General features: G+C 46.1%; 3 protein-coding genes across 3 annotated transcripts in view; 2 read left to right on the top strand and 1 right to left on the bottom strand.

Moving 5' to 3' along the window:
- Window positions 1-2,284, bottom strand: part of LOC119314556 (probable cinnamyl alcohol dehydrogenase 5) — a 6,910-nt gene extending 4,626 nt beyond the window's left edge. The window contains exon 1 of the mRNA XM_037589259.1: window positions 2,187-2,284. Within this exon, the coding sequence (XP_037445156.1) occupies window positions 2,187-2,284 (98 nt within the window). The remainder of the gene's footprint in view (window positions 1-2,186) is intronic.
- An 8,833-nt stretch (window positions 2,285-11,117) lies between these two features.
- LOC119318381 (protein NRT1/ PTR FAMILY 8.3-like) lies at window positions 11,118-13,891 on the top strand. The gene is made up of 5 exons (XM_037592933.1): window positions 11,118-11,278; window positions 11,345-11,562; window positions 11,902-12,004; window positions 12,103-12,320; window positions 12,436-13,891. The coding sequence occupies exons 2-5, from the start codon at window positions 11,509-11,511 to the stop codon at window positions 13,756-13,758; spliced, it is 1,698 nt and encodes a 565-aa protein (XP_037448830.1). The 5' UTR covers window positions 11,118-11,278; window positions 11,345-11,508; the 3' UTR covers window positions 13,759-13,891.
- Window positions 13,892-20,515: 6,624 nt separating this feature from the next.
- LOC119318380 (probable cinnamyl alcohol dehydrogenase 5) overlaps window positions 20,516-20,876 on the top strand; it is a 4,589-nt gene continuing 4,228 nt past the window's right edge. The window contains exon 1 of the mRNA XM_037592932.1: window positions 20,516-20,613. Within this exon, the coding sequence (XP_037448829.1) occupies window positions 20,516-20,613 (98 nt within the window). The remainder of the gene's footprint in view (window positions 20,614-20,876) is intronic.

The following is a 20,876-nucleotide window of genomic DNA, read 5'->3' as shown; positions in this document are numbered from 1 at the left end:
TCTTGAATACCGCAATGCGTACGTCCGGACTGCTAAGCGAACATATACAGGCTTCCGTTGGATGACAGAAGTGGTCTGGACACTATGGTCCGGACATATAGTAAAGGTTTGAGGGTCCGCTTTGAACATGCCCTTACGTACTACGTACCTCTATTCTAGAATATTTTGAGCTCTAGATTTGTATGACCAAGTTATAGGAAAATTTTCCGATAACTATACAATGTCAAAAGTATGTATTATGAAAATATATTTTATGTTGAATCTACATAAACTAAATTGTTTTGAAAATGTTGGTATATTTTTTTTATAGATTTGGTTAAACTTAAAGAAGTTTGACTTAAACATAGAACTTCAAATATTTTGGAATGGAGGGAGTACATTCAAGTGTGTAAATCATGCTAATAAATCTCACTAATAAATCATGGTTTGGTCTATCAACTCAATTCAGTGCTCGCTGACGCAACTAGTCTCTGTTTATTTATTTATTTTTTATCAAAGAGGCAGATGCCTGGCTTTAGATAACTGAATCCCTCAAGAACAAGGTTCACAACGCCACTCACACACAGGCCGACACGGTCAACAAGGTTCAAAATCCAAACAATCAGTCATACATGCAAAGGATCAATTTCTGTTTTCCTGTTTTTCTTGTCTAATCAAGCTGCTGAATTTTATTATTCATACAAATAATTTTACTCCTTTGAGCAAATCACATAATTCGGCATATTATTACTCTTCAGAAAAATAGAGATTTGAGAAAATAATTTCAAAAGTAAATTCTAGGACTGCAGATCCTAAAATCATCCATCAATCACCTTATACATCTCATACCACAGTAGCGTGGTTACGATAACAACATAAAACCACTAGCACCATCTACAAATTAGTAGAGTCTTTCATTTCCCACTGCAAACTATTGCTTTGTAATGGGCTTGGTGTGCCCACATGTTGGTAGCATTGCTTTATACGAATATGTAAGTAAAATAAAAATATCAAAACATTCTTATGACAAACTTGTGACGGTACCTTTGCATGATTGCATGAAATGAGCCTAAATAGCTAGGTATTCACTATTTACGAAAGATGTGATGATGATTAAATTGCATAGATTATTCTTTAGCAAAAGTTTTAGGAAACTAAATCCTCTTCTGATCAAGAAGTTTCAATCCAAACAAGCTAATGGGTAATAACAAAAGAAAATCAAAATCGCTATAACCCCTTTGCGGACCAGTCAAGTCCTAGTAAAGTACTCCCTCTATAAACTAATATAAGAACGTTTAGATCATTAAAATAGTGATTTAAATGCTCTTATATTAGTTTACGGAGGGAGTACTAATCAATGAAGCTGTTGAAACAAGTGTGCCGTTGAGGTTTGCCCACATGACTACATGAGCCACTCGATTCATACAACACATAGGAAAAGCAAAGGCCACACGCACAAAGGCAAAGGAATTGTACTACAAGCTAATAGTGACAAGTAACTGAGGGTGACACATCACATGTATGTGTCTACAACTAACAGTAGCGTCACCTAAAGGTTCCAAAATGGAAACGAGTTGGTGCCGACGTTAATAGCAAATGTGTTCACCGTTTTTTTTTTTTGCCACGGTCCATATATAGTTTATATTGAAATATCTAAAACATCTTACAAGTGTACTAATCAAGGAGGTCACTGAAACAGGTGTACGGTTGAGGTCTGCCCACATGAGCCACTTGATTCATACCACACATAGGAAGAGTAAGAGCCACACGTGTATGAATCTAGGGAAATAAATTTACATGCCACAAAGACTATTTTGAGAATCTGCATCGGAACAAAGGAGAGAGCAAGGCCACCGTTAACCGCACAAATTCACTGAAATCATACTGTACTAGTTCAGAACATTGAAGGATTGTTCAAGAGGAAATATCGCTGATTAATTTCGCGAAATCCAGATCCGGTGGACCGCTAATCATCGTCCGCTACACGACAATTTGATGATGAGAATAAATTAAATTGTTCCACGTAACCATGCATGCAAGCAACCGGCCGGGGCACGAGGGAAAAACTAGCGAACACCAAACCGGATCGGACGGCGTACGGCGGCGCTGCCTCATGCGGAGGCGCGCCGCGTGCTGGCTACACCGCCGGACAAGTGCAAGACCTTGAGCACGAGAGGAGAGAGCGAGTGGCTTGCGTGCGTGCGTACCTCCGGGTGATGGCGAGCGGGGAGAGGTGGCCGGAGGCGTCGCGCGCCGCCAGGCCCACCGCCTTCCTCGTGTGCTGCTCCGCCGCCGTGGGTGCCATCCTGACTGGCGCGCTCGAGGTCCGGCCGGCCGGAGAACTACTTCTTGTGTCTCTGCTGCGGTGTCGTGACTGCAACGGCGAGCGATGAGGCGATGGGAGTTCCGATGGCCGCCTTTTATACTACAACAAGGCCCGCGTCATCGCTGAGCCGGCCGGCCCATACACAGTGCCGCTGTCCCGTCGGTGTGAAGGAAACGATGGTTGTGGTGAGCGCGGAGTGGGTGTAACAGTGCCGCTGGCCCGTCGGTGTGCTGTGCATGCCGACAGGAAACCATTGGTTGTGGTGAGCGCGGTGTGGGTGTAACAGTGTCCCGTCGTTGTGCATGCCTAGAGGAAACAAAACACTCGGGCTTCATTGGGTCTCCCGATGCCATTGCCAGACTTTTCTTCCTTCTCCATCTCGAGGGGGAACAAAACAAGAGTGCGACGTTTTCGTTTTCCTTTCGATGATCAGCTCTCGGAGGACGTGGGCAAACGATTCGTTTCCATGCATCTCCCACGTTGACCCTTAAACTATCCGCAAATATATAAATCTCGCGGTTCAGACGTATTTTACTATCCAGTGTGATCCTGTCTAGATTCACAGTTTAGTCTAATCCGGATGCTTTTACCCACAAACCAGATAACCGCTGCCACGTCCACTCATGACTATCCTATCCCATCAAAAACGCTCATCCTTCGTCCGTGTGTGTTCCCACCCGACGCCAGTTCCGCATTCATGTTGCTATAGCCGCTATAGAGCGAGCCCCCGGCATTGACGCCAGCCTAGAACAGACGTGGCTTCTCATTGGCGCCGACATTAAAGTGAGAAGCGCCGGCCGCGCCACGTCCACGGTGTCTGCGTCTGTTCAATGTCGAAGAGACGTTTACTGTATGGGACGGGACTGATATCTACTATGCATGTTCAATGTTCATTCGTTTCTATGCAGCCATTAAGCAGGCTCGCCGGTTGAGGAACCAACTCCGGCACCGCGCATTGACGCACCCGGACGCTTGGCGCCACTAAAATCCACTATTTAAAGGCGGTCACGCCCGGCTAAATTTCACGCCACAACACATCCCTCAACATCCTCACCACGTCCACTCAACATGCTCCTTCTTGCACCACATCCAGCATTACCTCAAGATCTAGCGCGATGTGGGAGAGCATGTCATCGGAGTAGAAGCACGAGGTGGCCGTTGATACGTCTTCAGTATATCTATAATTTCTAAATGTTTTATGCTATAATATTATCTATAATTCGTCATCATATACCATCAGCTTGGATAGGAAGGGAGCCGAAGAACATTTAAAAAAATGGCCATATAATAGGAAGTAAGCATTTACCAATTTTTGCCGTAATATTTTTTGGACACCACACAATAATAGTAGTGACAGTTGTTTGATTACTGAGTGCAACTTCTCAGTTAACTCTAGAAATTTCAGTGAATAAAGGAGCGTTCGATTCCTCCCCGCTCCTCTTAACTCCGCTCCCGGAGCGGACCAGACTTCAGCTCACTTTAACGGAGCTGCCAAAACCGAGCTCTACCAACTCCGTGGAGTGGAGGAGTGGAGAGATTCCAAACGGGGCCTAAGAGCAACTCTAGCAGACCCCGTATCCTCCTGGCCCGCAAAACATGTTTGCAGTTCGCGCAAAAATGCCTTTGCGGGCCGGCGCGGACATCCACAGTTGCAGATAATATCTTTTTTTATGGGTCGGCTTTGCGCCGTCTGATCTGGTGCAGCTTCTCCCGGCCCGCAAGACTTAAATTTGCAACTTAAATTGATCTAGCATAATGCATTTCTTTGCTTTTGCAACAACATTAGATACAAAAGACATCATCAAAATCTTTGCTAGAATAGCAAAACTAAAGAAAACAAGAACCACAAGTATGCATTTCAGAAGATTTCCAACTTCCATAACTGCTCCCACAAGTTGGACTAATATCTTCTCCATGCATTCATTGTTGATCTGCGGATTTTTGATTTTGCATTCTTCTTTCTTCATCTTTGGTTCGAAAGAAGTAGACGTTGCTTCCCCTCTAGTTGCACATGCAGCCGCATCATTGCCTTCGATTGTACTAAGGAGTGCACTAACATCTATTAAGTTTCTTTCTATCAATAAATCAATATATTGGCCTTCCCAAACCCAAAATAAGCATCCATCGTCTTACACAAAAGAATGAGTAAGCTCGAAGTGAGCTACTGCAATTGAACTAAAGAATGAGCTATGAAATGAGCTATCGCCAGTGCACGTACCCCGTCGTTTTCACATTTGGAGAACACCCATCCGGGGTGCTTCGACGTGCCCGAAGTGAGCCGCAACACTTTATGCGTGCAGTCGTCGCACTATATGAGCGGCATCGGCAAGCCACAAAGAGGCTGCGCAAGCACCGAGCCCGGTGGACGGCCGGACGAATCCATGCCCGCAAACCTTCGGCGGCGGCGGGCGGACGAAACCATACCTGCATGCGGCGATGCGCCCTTGCCTAGGCTGCGGGAGAGGCTCCCCGACCACTCCATTGCTTGGTGCAACAACCGGCGGCCGGAAAAAGCCAAATCCGACGTCCCGTGATGAAGTGCCGTAGATCTGCAAATCCGACGGCCCGCCGATGCAGGGGGGGAAGGGAGGGGAGGCCTCGTGCGCGTGGCGGCCTTCCAGCGTGCTGCGGCCGGCTGCTTTCGCCGAAATCTTGGGTTGCGGCCGGCAGCGGCGTGAAGGGGGAGAGGAGAGGTGGTTGGTGGAGGAAAGCGCGGGATAAAATGTTTCCCCACCAACCGCTTCCGCTTATATGCAGGGCACCGCAGCCGTGAGGGGAAACCCCACGTTTTCCTGAGTTGGGGTCGGGATTTTGCCGCGCCCCCTAAAATTTTTTGCGGGCCGAGGCGGGATGCGGGGTATGATTTGGCTGGTTTTTTCGTCCCGACCCGCATTTTGACGGTTATTTTACGGGTCGGAGCGGGATATGGGGTCTGCTAGAGTTGCTCTAAGTTGCAACTTTTACAGCCGAAGAACTCATCATAGGAAACAGAAAATCGAATATTGTGATTACAGAGAAGAAAACATTGATAAACTCATAGGAAAAAAATTAAACTACTCCTCGAAACGACTGGGCTGTTGCCTACCTCCGGCGGTCTTGCATCCCACCCACCTCCGTCGGTTTTCTCCGGGAGATTAACACATCAAAAATGTCTATAATGGGTCATATCTTAGCCTTATCTTCAATAACTAGTAATTCCTAAAAATGCGGTGAGACATATTGTGCTAAGGGCATGTACAATGGTGCTAGCTTAGGAGTGCCACGTAGGATAGATGATGATGTGGAGGAGAGAGAACCCATAAAAAAAGGTTTGTCTTCTCTTATTTAAGAGAAGACAAGAGGTGATCTCTTAGCACAATATGTCTCACCACATTTTTAGGAATTGCTAGTTATTGAAGATAAGACTAAGAGATGACCCATTGTAGACAAAAAAAATTGTCATCTCTAAATCACATGCAAGATTTAAGATAAGACTATCTTATCAACCACTGTACATGCCCTAAGAGATTATCTCTTGTCTTATCTTAAATAAGAGAAGACAAGCCTTTTCTTATGAGTTCTCTCTCCTTCACCTCATCATTTATCCTACGTGGCACTCCTAAGATAGCACCATTGTACATGCCCTAACCCACCTAGATGCATCTAACCCACCCAAGAGGTGTTTATTTGGGTTAGTTCTTCTCGGGACTACTAAAAACACATTCTTCTCTCGCTTTTCCTGTAGCAGATCCCTCTTCACTTTCTCAAAGTTTCTCGTCCTCTCCCTCCCTCCCTCTCGCACCTTCCATGAAGGCACCTCGCCGTATCCGTGCTCCATCTAACCCTGTCATCCAAACACCTCTTTGATTAGAGTTAGTTTAGGATTAGTTCAGAGTTAGAGTTTAACTCTAACCTCTAACTGAGTTAGAGCATCCAAACAGGGCCAATGGTGCGCTAAGGGAGATCCACGGAGGGCGGCAAACCGTCTGCTCCCCATTTCATGGTTTAAATACCGGAGGGGTGGCAGGAAGCGTCTTGCTCGCGCTGTTTTCCCCCGCGGCCGGAGCTTCCTCATCTACGCCAGCCAATCTCAGGTGACGCTGCGTTTTTCTTCTCTTTATCCAGACCCCCGACTCTGCTGAGGCCACGCTCTCCTGTTTATGCTGATTTTTTTCGCTGCTCTTGCAGCGCCCGCCACGTGCTCGACGGAATGCTGAAGAAGGCTGCGGCGAGCGGCAAGGACCGCTTCGGCGACCTCACCAACGACCTCCTCCGGCATGTGCTGTCCTACCTGCCCAAGGATGATGCTCTGCAGACCTGCGTGCTTGGCGCCCGCTGGCGCGGCCTGTGGAGGCACGCAATCAGCCTGCGCTTCATCTTGGACGAGAGGTCAAGGTTCCCGCGCTGCGAGCGTTTTGAAAAGCTGGTGAAGCTGGTCATCCGGCTCCGGGGAGACTCTCCTCTTGTCAGGTGCGAGATCAGTGTCCATCCTGATGACGAGACGGAGACGGAGGGCACATACACAAACACCATGCGGTTGATCGAGTACGCTCTAAGATGCCAAGTCAAGGACCTGCTAGTCGGAGCTGTTCAAACTGAGGTCTACCCGCTGACATTCGACGCGCCTCTCATCTCCCAGCACTTGAGGACCATGGACTTCTTTTTTCTTCCTTTTGCAATTTGTGCAGATTATCTACAGTTGCGATTTAGAACGGCATCCTATAGTTGGCAACTTAAAGACTCTGCTTCTCAATGAGTGGTTCACGACTATTGACTTGGTTTGCATTCTCCAACACTCTCCAGTTCTTGTGATGCTCACTCTTCAGCTGGGTAACATTGAGGTATCCCGATCCTCTTCAGACAAATACATTGCTCTATTTTGAAGGAATTTTCATGTATATTCTGTTATCTTACTAAATTTATTACATGATACAGAAACTCATTGGAACAACGAAGCACAAGAAACGGTAAAAGAATCATTTGTGTGCGCGCACATGAAGATTGTGAACACTACAAACAACAACAACAACAACAACAACAACAACAACAACAACAACAACAACAAAGTCTTTAGTCCCAAACAAGTTGGGGTAGGCTAGAGGTGAAACCCATAAGATCTCGCAACCAACTCATGGCTCTGGCAAGTTTCCACGCACCCCTGTCCATAGCTAGCTCTTTGGTGATACTCCAATCCTTCAGGTCTCTCTTAACGGACTCCTCCCATGTCAAATTCGGTCTATCCCGCCCTCTCTTGACATTCTTCGCACGCTTTAGCCATCCGCTATGCACTGAATCTTCTGGAGGGCTGCGCTGAATATGCCTAAACCATCTCAGACGATGTTGGACAAGCTTCTCCTCAATTGGTGCTACCCCAACTCTATCTCGTATATCATCATTCCGGACTCGATCCTTCCTCGTGTGGTCACACATCCATCTCAACATACGCATCTTCGCCACACCTAACTGTTGAACATGTCGCCTTTTAGTCGGCCAACACTCCGCGACATACAACATTGCGGGTCGAACCGCCGTCCTGTAGAACTTGCCTTTTAGCTTTTGTGGCACTCTCTTGTCATAGAGAATGCCAGAAGCTTGACGCCACTTCATCCATCCGGCTTCAATTCGATGGTTCACATCTTCATCAATACCCCCATCCTCCTGCAACATTGACCCCAAATACCGAAAGGTGTCCTTCCGAGGTACCACCTGGCCATCAAGGCTAACCTCCTCCTCCTCACACCTAGTAGTACTGAAACCGCACATCATGTACTCGGTTTTAGTTCTACTAAGCCTTCCCTTTCGATTTCAAGGTTTGTCTTCATAACTCTAACTTTCTATTTACCCCCGTCCGACTATCGTCAACTAGCACAACATCATCTGCAAAGAGCATACACCATAGGATATCTCCTTGTATATCCCTTGTGACCTCATCCATCACCAATGCAAAAAGATAAGGGCTCAAAGCTGACCCCTGATGCAGTCCTATCTTAATCGGGAAGTCATCGGTGTCGACATCACTTGTTCGAACACTTGTCACAACATTATCGTACATGTCCTTGATGAGGATAATGTATTTTGCTGGGACTTTGTGTTTCTCCAAGGCCCACCACATGACATTCCGCGGTATCTTATCATAAGCCTTCTCCAAGTCAATGAACACCATATGCAAGTCCTTCTTTTGCTCCCTATATCTCTTCATAAGTTGTCGTACCAAGAAAATGGCATCCATGGTCGACCTCCTAGGCATGAAACCAAACTGATTTTTGGTCACGCTTGCCATTCTTTTTAAGAGGTGCTCAATGACTCTCTCCCATAACTTCATTGTATGGCTCATCAGCTTAATTCCACGGTAATTAGTACAACTCTAAACGTCCCCCTTGTTCTTGAAGATTGGTACTAATATACTCCGTCTCCATTCTTCCGGCATCTTGTTTTCCTGGAAAATGAGGTTGAAAAGCTTGATTAGCCATACTATCGCTATGTCCCCGAGACCTTTTCCACACCTTAATGGGGATACAATTAGGGCCCATCGCCTTGCCTCATTTTATCCTTTTTAAAGCCTCCTTCACCTCAGACTCCTGGATTCGCCGCACAAAACACATGCTGGTCTCATCAAATGAGTCTCCCAGTTCAATGGTAGAACTCTCATTCTCCCCATTGAACAGCTTTTCGAAGTACTCCCGCCATCTATGCTTAATCTCCTCGTCCTTCACCAAGAGTTGGCCTGCTCCGTCCTTGATGCATTTGACTTGGCCAATATCCCTCGTCTTCCTCTCTCAGATCTTGGCCATCTTATAGATGTCCCTTTCACCTTCCTTCATACCTAACCGTTGGTAGAGGTCCTCATATGCCCGACCCCTTGCTTCATCAACAGCTCGCTTTGCGGCCTTCTTCGCTATCTTGTACTTCTCTATGTTGTCTGCACTCCTATCCAGGTATAGGCGTCTGAAGTAATCTTTCTTCTCTTTAATCGCCTTCTGGACATCATCATTCCACCACTAGGTATTCTTATCTTCGCTTCTCCTTCCCCTGGACACTCCAAACTCCTCCGAGGCCACCTTACGAATGCAAGTCGCCATCTTCATCCACACATTGTCCGCATCCCCTCCTTCCTCCCAAGGGCCCTCCTTAATGACCCTCTCCTTGAACACCTGAGCTACCTCCCCCTTGAGTTTCCACCACTTCGTTCTAGCGACTGAAGGTTGTGAACACTGAATGTGGAAAAGTTGACCGAGGGAATTCGTGAAATCTTGAAGATCTTGAGTACGTGTGGCGTACGTCGTAAGCAAATCAGCGTCAATGATCCATGTTCTCGCTCAGACTATAAGTTCCTTTGTCGTTCTTCAGTCTCAGAGGGTGCTTGGATCCAAAGGACTTATTTTAGTCTGACTAAAAATAGTGTCTTTAGAAGGCTAAAGTTCCAAGCACCCATGACTAAAGAGGGGCTAAAACTAGTCTTGAGACTAATTTTTTGTAGTCAGGGGTACCCCTACTAAAATATGGATTAGTCCTCTCTCTCCTCATTTAACTCCTCTTCTTTAACACATGCGAGTTCTGGATTGGAGGGTTTGGAGGATAATAAATGCTCATTAACTTGATTTTAGTCTCTTTAGTATTTGGATCCAAACATGGGTGAGGCTAGCAAGTTTTAGTCCCACTACTTTTAGTCATGAGACTAAAACGTATCCAAGCACCCTCTCAATATGTTTTTGCAATCATATCACCGCTTCGTCTGTCATGTTCTGCTGCAATTACACATCAACTTTAGTCTATGATTCAGTATCAATCATCGTTTCGTTAAAGCCCTGCCGAGTCTCGAGGCATCTGAATGGTCATACATGTTTTGATCTCGCGAGTCTAAACTCTGTTAACAATTAAATCTACTCAAGGCCAATTTTAGGAAACAACAACAACAACAAAGCCTTTAGTCCCAAACAAATTAGGGTAGGCTAAGGCCATTTTAGGAAAAACAAAGGAAAATTGATCAAATGCGTGATAGCTCCTATGCATCAAATTGTTTGCCAAGCTATTGCCGCGTCCATATCAAGCGAGGACATGCCGAAACCAAACTTGACGTGCATCGTCATGTATCACCGAAACCAAACTTACTGTGCATCGTCATGTTTGGTGCAGGTTTCAGCTTCCAGAAGCGCCCCGTGGCCGCAGCGGCTTCCACCACGGATGGCGCCTGAGGTGTGTGCCCGGTCGGGATATTTGGTCTATAGACTTCTGTGTTTCTCCTAATAAGTCTGTATTGCTACTTTTAGTTTCTCGCTTTCGATCTTTTGGTCCGGTGCTGGAACTTGAATTCGTGGGTTGTCAGGTGTGACCAAGCAATACGGTTTCTGCTTCGTTGCTCCGTTATCGGTAATGGGAATCGGTGTCGTGTGCCCGCACCCTGACTGCACGATTTCCACTACTTAGTTTGAGAAGAAAGGCTTTTGTGTTTGGATGAGAGGTTGGACCTGAACCTGAACCCTGTTATAGTGCCTGCAGTTGCAGTGTTGCTGTTTTCTCTCTGTCTGGTCGAATCGCATCATCTGCATTTCTTATGAATTCGACACCCACACCTGCATATTGTCTCCGAGGACGGTGTAACTATGAACTGAAAGTTTATTAGTTTATACAGACGTTGCTTCCTGATGATAAGTGAAGATATGCCGTGCTTATAATCACCTGATGTAAACTTGGCGTTTGTCCTGTCTGCGTCAATGTATTTTTGGTTCCAAACTCATGGATACGGCGACGCGGAAGGACGTGAGCCATTGGTTGGGCTATGCTGCGTCGTTGGTTGGTGAGACGAGTGGCCCTGTATGTGACACCTCGACCTACCTACACCATGGCATGGCAGCTCACTCACTACTCGAACTGCTGATTAATTGGAACCAACTGTTGCCCGGCCGGCGACATTCAGATCAGATTCAGTCACGGAGGAAGAGGAAGAGGGCCTCCGAATCTCTCCCAACCTCAGCGCTAGTAGTTCTCCTCTATCAGGTAGGTATTCAGTTCTCTCTCTCCTGTTCTTGCTGAATTTGTTTGAAACTTTACATTTCTCTGCAGATGAACCTTTCTCTTTAAGATTTCTCTTTAAGAAGCAACGGCGCATGCTTCCCACTATCAAGGCAAAGGGAGTTGAGTCACACACAGTCCTTGTATTTATCGTCATACTGCTGCTTGATAAGTATTGCTGCTGAGCAGTGAGCACCAACATTTCTGGGGCTCACATGGAAGCAGCAGCAGATGAGGAGAAGCCGCTGATTCACCACCTGTCTCCTCAGGTCACATTTGTTCTCTTCGCCATGCTTTATCCCTCTAGCTAGTCATTTTCTTTTTAGAGATCATCAGCTATTGGAACAAACATTCTCAGCTCAGAATTTTGTTAACTTAAGAATCAATACAAGAGAGATAATTTTCAGTACTGCAAGGGGAGTAAAATGAACCGTGTCGAGGATTGCAATTAACGTTTTCATTTGAGCACATTCTTTTTCATCTGAATGTACATAATCCTGCATCTTGCTACTTCTGTATTGAAAGAACAGAGACACTTGCTGCTTGGTGTTTCCTATATTAAACTTACGGTCAGTATTACTGAAACTTTTGTTTGTACTGCTCATCAGGATGATGGTTTAGAGCATACAAGTGATGGAACAGTTGATATCAACAAACAGCCTGCCAGGAGGCGTAGCACAGGGAACTGGAGGGCATGCTACTTCATTTTAGGTATTGGGAAAAATGTTCGCACAATCTTCCTCATTTTCCCACTTGCATTGGCCCTTCCAAACTAATCAGTTGACTCCTGCACATCACATTCATGTTAGGTGCTGAATTCACCGAAGGCATCTGCTTCTTCGGGATCCAGAAGAACTTGGTCACGTACCTCACGAGCGTGCTGCACGAGAGCAATGTCGACGCCGCGAGGAACGTGTCGACCTGGATCGGCAGTTGCTTCTTCACGCCGCTCATCGGAGCCTTCTTGGCCGACACATACTGGGGGAGATACCGGGCAATAGTAGTCTTCCTTTCAGTCTATACCGTTGTAAGTTTTTCTCTCAATACATAAAGAGAATTTTTCGTTTGTCTGAAAAAAATGTTTAATGTGTAATATCTGCAATGCACAACATTTCTGAATACTAGTTCTCTTGTGCTGGCAGGGGATGCTGGTTATGACATTGTCAGCGTCGATCCCGGTGCTGATGCCCTCTTTAAGCACCAGCGAAATCCAGCGTGCCATGGTCTACCTAGGGCTCTACCTCGTCGCCTTGGGGACCGGCGGCATCAAGCCGTGCACGTCAGCCCTCGGGGCGGACCAGTTCGACACCGCTGACCCGGTGGAGCGGGTGACCAAGGGCTCCTTCTTCAACTGGTACTACTTCCTGATTAACGTCGGCTCTCTGCTGTCGACGACCGTGCTTGTGTGGGTGCAGGACAATGTCGGGTGGGGAGTCGGGTACGCGATCCCGATGGTGTTGATGGGCTTCGGGCTCGTCGTGTTCGTCTCCGGCAGGAAGGTTTACCGGTACAAGAAACTGGGTGGAAGCCCTCTGAAGAGGTTGTCACAGGTGGTCGTCGCTGCTGCAAGGAATTATCGTCTCAAGTTGCCTGATGATGGCTCAGCCCCGCTGCATGAGGAGGAAATGTCCCCGAGTCAGGTGAATTGCAGCACTGAGCGTACCAGTCAGTTCAGGTTCCTTGACAGGGCTGCCATTGTAGTGCCACCTTCTTCGGGCAAGGCCGTGGAGACGATGGACCCATGGAGGACATGCACTGTGTCCCAGGTCGAGGAGCTGAAGATGCTGCTGCGGATGTGCCCCGTCTGGGCGTCTCTCCTCTTCTTCTTTGCGGTCACCGCTCAGATGTCGTCGACCCTGATCGAGCAGGGCATGGCCATGGACAACCGCGTCAGCCGGTTCACGGTCCCGCCGGCCTCCCTCTCCACTTTCGACATCCTCGCTGTGGCAGCCTTCATCCCCATCTATGACCTCGTGCTGGTGCCGCTTGTCCGACGCGCCACCGGGAGGGACCGGGGCCTCTCGCAGCTGCAGCGCCTCAGCGTCGGCCTCGCGCTGTCCGTGCTCGCCATGGCCTACTCCGCGTCGGTCGAGATGAGGCGGCTGAAGGCGGCCAGAGCCGGCCGGAGCGTGAACATCATGTGGCAGACGCCGTCCTACGTCGTGCTTGGAGTTGCCGAGGTGTTCACCAGCGTCGGCATCATGGAGTTCTTCTATGACGAGTCCCCCGAGACCATGAAGAGCATGGGCGCGGCGCTCGCCCAGCTCGCCATCTCGGCCGGGAACTACCTCAACTCCGCCGTGCTCGGCGTGGTCGCGTCGGCGACGGGGCATGGTGGCGCGCCCGGGTGGATCCCGGATGACCTCAACGAAGGCCACCTCGATTACTTCTTCTGGATGATGGCTGGTCTCAGCGTGCTGAACCTGTTGATGTTCATCTACTTTTCGCTGAGATACAAAGGCTAGATATTGTGAGTGTATTTTTTGTTTCGTTTACTAGGCTGAAAATGTATGTTGGTGCCTCGCAACAAAAATGTATCTTTGCGGAAAGGAACTAGTAGCACATCTGGTATCCTATGAATGAAGCTCTCATCTCTATGGATATAGCAAAGGAGCGCCTTGCTGCGACGTCTAGAATTAGTGTTGAGATGAACCGTGCAAACAAATTTTGATATTGGCATCAGACGCACATACACCATCTCATCTTAGAAAATTATGGATCGTGCAGACATGAATCGATAAACTCTCCAAATAAATGACAATTAGGTTGATCACATCTTATAGAACATGCTATTGCCTTTTCTATTACTAAATTTCTTGTCTATTGTTGGCTGGAAACTTGAAAGGCTTATCACTGGATCAAAGGCAGAAGAACTTTTTCACCAAGCATTTTCTGTGCACAGATCGTGAAACCGAAACTCAATGTAGGGCAAAACTATTTCCTACTAATTTCATCCAACACTACCTACCCAATTCGCATACTTGAAATACAGATATAACAATGGTGTGCAATACAAAGAGGACCACTACACTGGAAAAGAATAACTTGCAACATGGTAGCAGAAGAAAATGAGAGAACGATGCCTCTTTGTGTCGTGCACCATGTAATTCTCTGCTAGAAGACCAGGCCAAAATCAGTTATGTGCATCATGTTCTTGCTCTCCACGCCCATGCCCTTGGATTCAATCAACATACTATCAGCAAACTCCAATCAGAATTGCAACGGAAACTTGCAGAAGAGGAACAATTCATGAGAAATGTGGGATCATATCTGTTCATCATACTAGCATATACACGGTTTTTCCTTCTATTCCAAGTGTAGCACAATTTTGCACCAAGAATTGACTCTTCTACTTGCTGATACCAATGCAAAGGCCGGCCCTTAAAAACCGGTGGAAATGCAAGTAAACCGGTGATGTGTCACTAAAATTATCCCGATTGCAGACTTGCAGTACAACCAGCCCTCTTAATTGCCAGTGCGTGTTCGCCGGCGCCTACGGACGTCGAGTCGCCGTGCGAAGCGGGATGATTGGTCGAGGGAGAGAGCAGGTGCTTCTGGACATGCCATTGCCTCCAAGGAAGCAGCATCCGTAACGATGAGTTTCTTGGGCTTGCAGCACTCCAGTTCCCTGATGTAGCTCTTAACGAACTAACGAGTTGATAGTGGCCCCCGAAAAATCTGTTTATGGGTGGCCTTTCTATGCGCATGCCAGATCGCCCAAAGGGTTACAAGGATTGTAACAAAATATGTAGAACGGGTGAACAGCCAATCAGAAAATCATGCTCCTGTGCGGCACCGCGGCCGCACCGGGTTGTCCCAAATGCGGCAGCCTAGTGCTCCCCTCTCCCCTCACTGCCGCCGGAGAGTGTCGTCGGGCAAAGCCCGGACGGCTTCGGCGGCACCCTCGCGGCGGATCTGATGGTCTTCCAGCTGGAAGGGAAGTGGTGGCCAGGAGCTTGTGTGCCGGCGGGTGCAAGGAGGAGTAAATTGTATAAAACCATCACTTTGAGTACTAAGTTTGTGAAAAACACTAGGGTACATTTTTTCTGCAGAAAACACCATATCTTGGGTAATAGTTTTGCAGAAACCATTGATTGGCGAATCTGGTTCTGTCAAGCTAGATTATGACAGATGGGCCTCTTTTTTCCCTACATGGCGTAACATTTCATGCTAGATCAATTTTAGTCTAAATTTACAAACTAGTCCATAGATTTTGCACAGACATCCCTAAATCAAAAAGAAAAAAGCAATCAACTCCACAACGCCTCCCCTTCTTCCCTTCTCCTTCCTCCCTCCTCTCTCTTTCCCCAGCCGGCGAGGGCCTGCAACCGCCCACCTAGCCCTTCAACCTCTCTGCCGACCAGCCTGTGCCGCACAGGTGCACATGCGCAAGCAGCAGCGGCGGCCGCCACACACAGTCGCGAGCAGGGAGGTACACACACTTAAATGAGCAAGATCTGCCGATCAGTGATTTTTGTAAGACTATCACGCGAAATGTGGTGTTTTTTGTAGCGAAAATGTATATTAGTATTTTTCACAAACCTAGTCTTTAAAGTGATGATTTTTTACAATTTACTCGGACAGGAGGGACATAAGGACTTGGTCGTGGCCCCATGCAGGCGTGGAACGACGGAGACTCTATTGCGGTGCAGCATGACGAGCTGGCCGTGGCGTGGTGCATGCATGGCTGGGTACGCGCCGAGTCTTCAACATCTCCAGCAAGCGTGGCTGGCCCCGATTTCTTTGGGCCTGTCCGTGGTTGCACCGGCCGGCCTTGGAGAGGCGGATTGTTGTGGCCATGAAGGATCTTTGTAAGGATTTAGTGGCTTGACGTAAACGGATGGTTGTGCAACGGTGGCAAGCTTAGCTGCAGGGATTGTGGAAACGTGATGGCGACAACACATAGGTGACGTCAATTGCGGTGCTACTCGAGCACCTTGTCATGAGCTCCCGAGTGAAAACCTGAGTTTCATTAGACCTATCATGAGGGCATTGCTCGGATATGCTTGAACCGGTTCTTCAGGGTGAACACCTATTCTAACATTGGGTGGTTGAGTCTAGTGATGGAGGCGCTTGAGCTCCACTCCCTGCTACTTCCATAGGAGTTGTTGGATTTCATGAAGAGAAGAGTGATATAGTACAAAAAAAAAATATTTCTCTCAGTTAAGAACCAAGGTTTAATCGAACCAATAGGAATCAACAAGCTAACATGACAAGCCGCACCTACGCACTAACAAATAAATACTTGCACTCAACTTGACAAGGGGGTTGCCAATCCCCTCGTCCTGCTAGTTACACGGTTAAAAGCAAATAGTGGATAGATAATGGTATAGTGAAGTGGAAAAATAATGAAAGCAAATAAAAGATGATTTTTGTAGAAGCTAGTATTAATAGAGAATAGATCCCGGCGGCCATAGGTTCACTAGTGTCATCTCTCTCGAAAGCACATAATAGCATGGTAGACAAATTACTATTGGGCAACTGATAGAAAAGCAACATTCATAACTATGATAATTCATGGCATAATTTTGTAAAGGCATTACGTCAGTGATAAGTAGACCCTTATCCAACTGCATCTACTACTATTACTCCACCCCGAAACCGCTATCTTGTATACATCTCAAAGTATTATGTTTATAAAAACAGAGCAACGCAATAAACAAAATGACATAGTGTAGAGAGAAAGAAATCTAGCAATAATATTAAACTGCTTCATTTTATCCTTAGTAGCAATAATACAAACACATGTCTTGTCTCCCCATTCTGTCACCGGTATATAGGACATTGTAAGATTGAACCTACTACTATGCATCACTCTCTTTGAAGAATTATCCATCTATCTTGGCAAGAGAAGACAAATAACTCAGAAGGCATACATAGCTACTCAATTGTACAACAAAGAAACTTCAAAAGATTCAATAATATTCAACATTCTGATTATAAATCCATAATTCATTGCATCCCAATCAACACACCATAAGGATTACACCACAAAAATAATATAAAATGGTAATAAAAGTATATATAAATGATAATATAGCAGCATGAAATGATAAAAAAATTATAGATACATTTGAGACGTATCACTCCCTTCCTGAAGGCATTGCTGTTGAAGAACCTCGTCATCCGTGTGATGTCATGAGATGATTGGTGTGAATATGGTCATTATTGCAGTTTGGCAAACGCGGATATGATTGCTTTGCTTTTTTTTTCTCGCCCATGCATAGCTTTTGGTCTTATATGACTTTGCTATTTGCTGGTGTTTTTTTTGTATGTTGTTGTTGATTGTGTGCATCCTAACTATACAGAGGCCGAGTGTGTGCTCATAGTGTTTTGTATCCTCTTTTGAGCCAATAAAATCCACCGTTTGTCGAAAAGCAAAATTTGTATGGGAGAGAGAATCCATCAAACTGAATATGAAGTGTTTGGCATCAAGTTCTCTGTTACTCATCAACACCTCGACCAGATCCTCGTTTTTAAGGGCCCAGATGCAGCGAGCCATGTTGCGATAGACAAGAGAGTGCCGTCATGAATCCTCGGAGCCGCAAACCCCTTAGACTGACTGAGTTGACATCTTCCGGTGGTGTAACAGATCAGAAGTTGTGATGGATTGATGGGAGAGACGCCACAGAAAGATTTTTATTTTGGACGGAACATCGACACTCCACATCTTCGATCAGTCCTTGTTCTCTCCTTGAGAGTTTGGCGAACCAGATCGCCCTTCGAGCCATGTTTCATGACGGATTTTAGTGTCTACCAACATCTGATATGCTGACCGTATTGAAAAGATGTCATTCCATTCGTGCACCCAAGACTAGAAGTCATCAACTTGCCTTGTGCACAAGGGGATTAATAGGATCGTTTCGGCATCAGTGGGCAGAAATACTTCCATATCATTTGTCTGATTTCATTAGCAAGTGGACAAAATTAGTTCGCTGACTAGCTAAGGCGGGTTGCTCACTTAGGCAGTAATTGGTCTCATATTGAAATCCCATGATGACCAAGAATACCTCCAAATAGCAGTCGTTTGGCCATTGCCAACGTGTTTTATCAATCCTCTAGACATGGTGTCTGGGCCTTCCTAGCTCGGCATGTAAGAAGTCACACGTTGGAAAATACTTGGGTTTCAGGACCCGTGCACTTAATGAATTAGGTTCCATGAGCACACGCCACGCCTGTCTTACTATCAATAGTGCAAGCTTGAAAGCTTAGTATCCCAGAAGCCAAGCCCTCCTGCGTAATTTGGTCTAGTCATAACTGCCCAAGAAACCCAGCTTAAGTAGAACTGCTTGCTGATACTGGTAAATCAGGCAGGGAGACCCCATCTCTCCGTATCTTTTTTCGCTGTGTACTCAAAGGACTTGCTTGTCTTTTGACTTGGCAAAAACCGCAGGTTTCCTCTCGCCATCCTTACTACCAAACCAGAATTTCCGGATCAATGAGTTATGTGTTCACACAAGTCGGTGGAGCAGGACATGAAATATATCGGTTGAACAGTATAAGGACCTCCTTGCTCCCAACAGTTTAGCCATCTATCCTTTAATTTTGTTCCAAACACGGGCCTTGGGAATTTGATGGCCCATTCTTACTGTTGCCCACAACAGACGACATACCAAGGTATTTTTCTGACAAGGATTCATTAGGTACATTGGGAGTGGAAAGTCCTATTCTGATCCCGAGTTGAAATGCACCTCGATGAACAGTAAAGTACAAAAAATAGTAAATATATTCAAAAATATGATTTTTTGTGCTAAACTTTGAAAAAATTGTATGTGTAACAAATTTCAGCATGAATGACATCCGTGGAAGTTGTGGCAAAAAAAAATCAGTATTCCAAAATGTTATCAAAACTAGCATTTTTGGAGCGTCAATTTTTTTGCCACAACTTCCACAAAATGTCATTTCGTGCTGAAAATTTAGAATGTACAAAACAACTGTCAAAGTTTACCACACAAAATTTTAAGAATTATTTTACTATTTATTCAATTTCACTGCTCATCAGGTTGCATTTGAGCCCGGGAGCATATACTCCACGTCACATTGAGAGTGCTCTTGATTTCCAATTTCAGATTGTCAAAACAACCCTTGCTAAAGAAGATAGCACTTTGACAAATTTATCCTTTGACCAGAAGCATTGTAATAGTTTTTCAGAAGTGAGTATAACTCATTAGCTCCCTCTGTACTGGCCTTGACGAACAACAGGCTATCATCTACAAAAAGTAAGTGGTTTACCAGGGTAGGAGTTTTGTGTGTCGGAAATTATACATTGGTACGATCCTTATTTCTGTTTGGGATTTGATATACATAATCTTTTTTTTGTAGGAATCACAACAATCGTCTTTTGATTCGAGGGTATTTTTGATCTGGTAGTTAAAATGATACGAAAACAATGAATTGAGCTTAACTTAGCTGGTTAGATTTCTCATGATGGGACTTGCACATCTGAGTTCAAGTTTTAGACTTTGCGCAGATGCTCGTATGTTCCTCGATTTGGCATGGCGTGGGCATTAACAAGACTTCATCAGTTTAAAGATATGTCTGCTTGCTCTCTCTCGAAGGTGCTCAGCCATATAGGGTACTAGATGATGCCCCGCGCGTTGCTACGGGAATTGGTTGCAATATATTTCAATGGGACTTGATTGTGTGGAATATAAATTTTTAGATTAACAACACATGAACCAAAATTTAAAATACATATGACTTATTATATTTGATAAAATATTTATTGAATATAAGTTGAACAATAGAATGATAATTATTTTCCCATGCATGGTTGCATGTGGTGGTGGGTCTTTATGATGCATGGTTGCATGATAAGATGGGTCTTATTCCATCCATAATTGTATGGTGATATGACATGCTTGCATGTTAAGATAAGTAGGTTAGTGAGGATCAATCTCTTAGATATATAGGATATGTGCACATGTTTGAGTACGTGTGCGTGCGTCTCAGTGTGCGTGATCGTTTACGTCTATATGGACTGATATGTTTTTGAAAAGAAAAGAGAAGAAAAGAACAACGTCGCAGTCTTGTTTTGTTTTCACCCACGAGGGATGAGATGGAGAGGGGAGAAAAGTCTGGCAATGGCATTATAGTACAACTGGGGACGGAGATGCGTAGGCGGAGAGCAAGTGTTTTGTTTCCTCTCGGCATGCACACCGACGGGACAGTGGCACTGTTCACACCCACGCTGCGCTCACCACAACCATCATACCTCGGCCGATGGCGACGGAGCAGAGCCAGCAGCACACGAGGAAGGCGGTGGGTCTGGCGGCGCGCGACGCCTCCGGCCACCTCTCCCCGCTCGCTATCACCCGGAGGTACGCACGCACGCACGCAAGCCAGTCGCTCTCTCGGCGCCGGCGGTGTAGCTAGTACGCCTCCGCATCTGGAGACAGCGTCTTTGCCGTCGCTACGTTCGCAAGAGACGCGTCCATGCATGGCCGGGCGGCGCCGTCCGATCATGCCCCGGCCCTTGGTTGCATGCGCCATGCATGGTTCCTCCGTGGTGGAATAACGATAATTCTATACACACGGAGTAATACGGGCTTTTATGGACGCATTATGGACTCTGTGCGTTAAC

The sequence above is a fragment of the Triticum dicoccoides genome, chromosome 6A (genome assembly GCF_002162155.2).
Source record: "Triticum dicoccoides isolate Atlit2015 ecotype Zavitan chromosome 6A, WEW_v2.0, whole genome shotgun sequence".
Taxonomy (NCBI): domain Eukaryota; kingdom Viridiplantae; phylum Streptophyta; class Magnoliopsida; order Poales; family Poaceae; genus Triticum; species Triticum dicoccoides.
Note: the sequence above shows the minus strand (reverse complement) of the source record. Positions and strands in the feature narration are given on the sequence as shown.